This window comes from Orycteropus afer, unplaced genomic scaffold (genome assembly GCF_000298275.1).
Source record: "Orycteropus afer afer isolate SDZICR_OR568_19922 unplaced genomic scaffold, OryAfe1.0 scaffold00104, whole genome shotgun sequence".
In the NCBI taxonomy this organism is placed as follows: Eukaryota; Metazoa; Chordata; class Mammalia; order Tubulidentata; family Orycteropodidae; genus Orycteropus; species Orycteropus afer.
Genome location: NW_006921691.1, coordinates 1,039,263 through 1,042,587, shown reverse-complemented (window position 1 = coordinate 1,042,587; position 3,325 = coordinate 1,039,263). Strand labels below are relative to the sequence as shown.

The 3,325-nt window shown below is 38.9% G+C and overlaps 1 protein-coding gene across 1 annotated transcript in view; it reads right to left on the bottom strand.

Annotated features, from left to right (window-relative positions):
• MCCC2 (methylcrotonyl-CoA carboxylase subunit 2) overlaps positions 1–3,325 on the bottom strand; it is a 122,512-nt gene that overhangs the window by 18,015 nt on the left and 101,172 nt on the right. Inside the window, exon 13 of the mRNA XM_007943364.1 lies at positions 2,808–2,964. Within this exon, the coding sequence (XP_007941555.1) occupies positions 2,808–2,964 (157 nt within the window). The remainder of the gene's footprint in view (positions 1–2,807; positions 2,965–3,325) is intronic.

Below are 3,325 nucleotides of genomic sequence, written 5' to 3'. Positions count from 1 at the left end.
ATATGCATGTGAAAGCTGGACAATGAATAAGGAAGACCAAAGGAGAGTTGATGCTTCTGAGTTGTGGTGTTGGAAAAGAACACTAAGAGTACCAGGGTCTGCTAAAAGGACTAACAAATCTGTCCTGGAAGTGCAGCCAGAATGCCCCTTGGAAGTGAAAATGGCCAGACTTTGTCTCACCTACTTTGGTCATGTTGCCAGAAGGGACCAGTCCCTAGAGAAGGGTATCATGCTTGGTGAAGTGGAGGGTCAGTGAAAAATGGGAAGGCCCTCAATGAGATAGACTGATAGTGGCTGCAATGATGGGCTCAGGTATAGCAAGACTGTGAGGCTGGCACAGGACTGGGCAGTGTTCATTCTGTTGTACAAAGGGTTGCTATGAGTTGGCGCCAACTCAACAACACCTAACAACAACAGAATAATAAAATACACTTCCTCTCTTCTTTATGCCTTTTATTTCTTTTTATTAGCATACTTCACTGGCTAAACCCTCCAGTAAATTGTTGAATAGATGTGGTAAAAAGCAGACGTCATTTCCTTATTCCCAGTTTGAAAAAAAAAAAACTTGCAACATCTCATCATTAAGTATGATATTTGCTGTAACTACCCAATACCAGATTAAGTTCCCTTCTATTCCTGGTTTGCTAAGAGTTTTCATCATAAATGGCTGTTTAATTTTATTACCCAGTATGTCTGCAGTTTTTGAGATGATTGTATAATTTTTCTCCTTTATTCAGTTAATGTACTGAATTATACAGATTTTTAAATCAACCTTATATCACTAAAATAAACCTAACTTAGTCATCTTAGATGAACCTTTTCATATATTGCTGGATTTGGTATGTTATGCTTCATTTTTACATCTGTATTCATGACTGAAACTAGTATGTAATATTCCTTTTCCGCAAATGCCCTTGTCGGGTTGACATCAGGGTTACACTAGCTTCATACAACAAACTGAGAAGCATTCTTTTTCCTCTTTCTAGTAGAGTTTCTGTAAGATCAGTTTTATTTCTTCAGATATTGGGCAGAATGGAAGCTATCTTGGAGTTTCCTTTGTTTCTTTGAAGATTTTTCATTACAAAATTACAGATGAAATTTTAGTTATTTCAAATTTTCTATTCCTTCTTGTGTCTGCTTTGATAAACTATTTATTCACTTCGTCTAAATTTACTGGGCATGTAGGCATGAATAATATCTTCTTAAAATCTGTGATCACATCCTTCTAAGATATTGGTTCTATTGCCTTCTCTATTTTTCAGTCTTGCCAAGAGTTACCAATTTCATCACCTTTTTCAAACAAACCAGGTTTTGGCTTTATTGATTCTTCTATTTTATGTTTGCTTTTTATTATGTCTTTCTTGCTCCTTTCACTGTGTTTAATACGCTGCTCTGTTTTCCAACTTCCTGAGCTGGATGCTTGACTATTGATTTTCAACCTTTATTCTTCTCCAGTATATACATTTAAGGCTATAAACCTCACTCAAAGCAAAACTAGCTGCATCGGAGAAGTGATTTCATTATTAAATTATTAACTTAAAAATTTTCATTATTAAATAGATAAATAGCTGCCATTGAAGCCACTGTGACTCATGGTAGCCTTACGTACGACAGAATGAAACATTACTCAGTCCTGCATCATCCTCCCAATCACCTGCATGTTTGAGTCCACTGCTGCAGCTACTGTGCCAGTCCATCTCACCAATGGTCTCCCTCACCCTTAGTGGCCCTTTACTTCACCAAACATCACGTCCTCCTCTAGCGATCCCTCCTGATGACATGTCCAAAGCAAACAAGTTGAACAATGTTCCACTGTGACCCATAAGCTTTTCACTGGCTAATTTTCAGAAGTATGTCACTAGATCTTTCTTCCCAGTCTGCTTTAGTCTGGAAGATCCACTGAAATCTGTCCACCATGGGTGACCCTGCCAGTATTTAAATACTGGTAGCATAGATTCCAGCATCACAGTAACATGCAAGCCATTACAGTATGACAAACTGAGGGTGGTGGTTTTCATTATTAGCCATTTCAAAATATTTCCTCATTCTTGCTGTGGTAGTTAAGGTTGTGTGTCAACCTGGCTGGGCCTGGTTGAGTGGCTGGGCAGCTGGATATAGTTACTCCCCATGATGAGACTGGCAATCAATTCCATGGTGGAATCTGCTAGAAAACCTGAGTAGCTGCTTTAGGGATGTGGGCTGCTTCCAGTATATAAGCAGCAGCTTTGAGGAAGGTCTGTAATTTTTGGCATGATTGGACCCTGCATGTAGCCAAGTCATGGCTCAGTACCCTGCAGATCTTGTGACTTTTTCTGGACTTGAATTAGTGGCCTGCCATGTTGTTTGGTAACTTTAGGACTATACCTTTTTCCCTGTTGACCTTGGGTTTGTCAGCCTCAGCAGCCAGCAGCTGCCTGAGTGAAGAAAAGCCTCCAGCTTCATTGGGCCAGAAGCAGGAGGCAGAGCTGAAGCCCAAGGTTGAGGGGCTCTCACTCAGCCTCTGGAGCCTGGCACTTTGAACTTGGACTTCTAGACTCAAAAAACTGTAAGAATGAACTCCTGTTTGTTCAAGCCAACCCATGTGTGGTATATATTCCTGTCAGAGTGGCACTAGGTAATCAAAACACCACTGTAGATTTCTTCCAATTAGTATCTTCAGTATTAAATTTCTTTCATCCCTCCAGATGATGCAAATTATGATCAAGGTTAGTAAATGTCATCCTATATTTTAAATTAACCTGAAATAAAGTGACCACTTATAATTACATCTGAGGTATGTTTCAGATAAAATCATGACAACCACCTACCTAAATGCCCTGCCACACATCCCATAGTTCCCAGCCCCATATGATCCCCCAATGATGACAGTTATCTTGGGCACGTTGGCACAGGATACAGCAGTCACCATCTTGGCACCATCTTTGGCAATTCCTTCAGCTTCATAATCTTTGCCAACCATAAATCCTAAGAGGAAGAACAGAAACAGCTCCTATGAGTGATGAGATTAATGTCTAGTCCCTCAAGATACTGCAAGTATATCTTGCCTTAAACTAATTTTACTATAGCCCTCTCACTCTAGTATTTACATATGAAATACATCAAAAAAAAAAAAAAGATTTACAAAGTAAAATAAAATTTTCTCTAGACATTTTTTAAACTTTCTTAAGACAGTTCATCAGATGCACACAAGATCTTCTATAACGATGCATGTTTTCTTCAAGAAATTATTTTAGTGCACCAACAGCAGAAGAGAAGCCAGATGATTGGGACCTTCTAAAAATTAAATTTTTATGTGCTTCCAAAGACTTCTCCAAAAGAGTCAAAA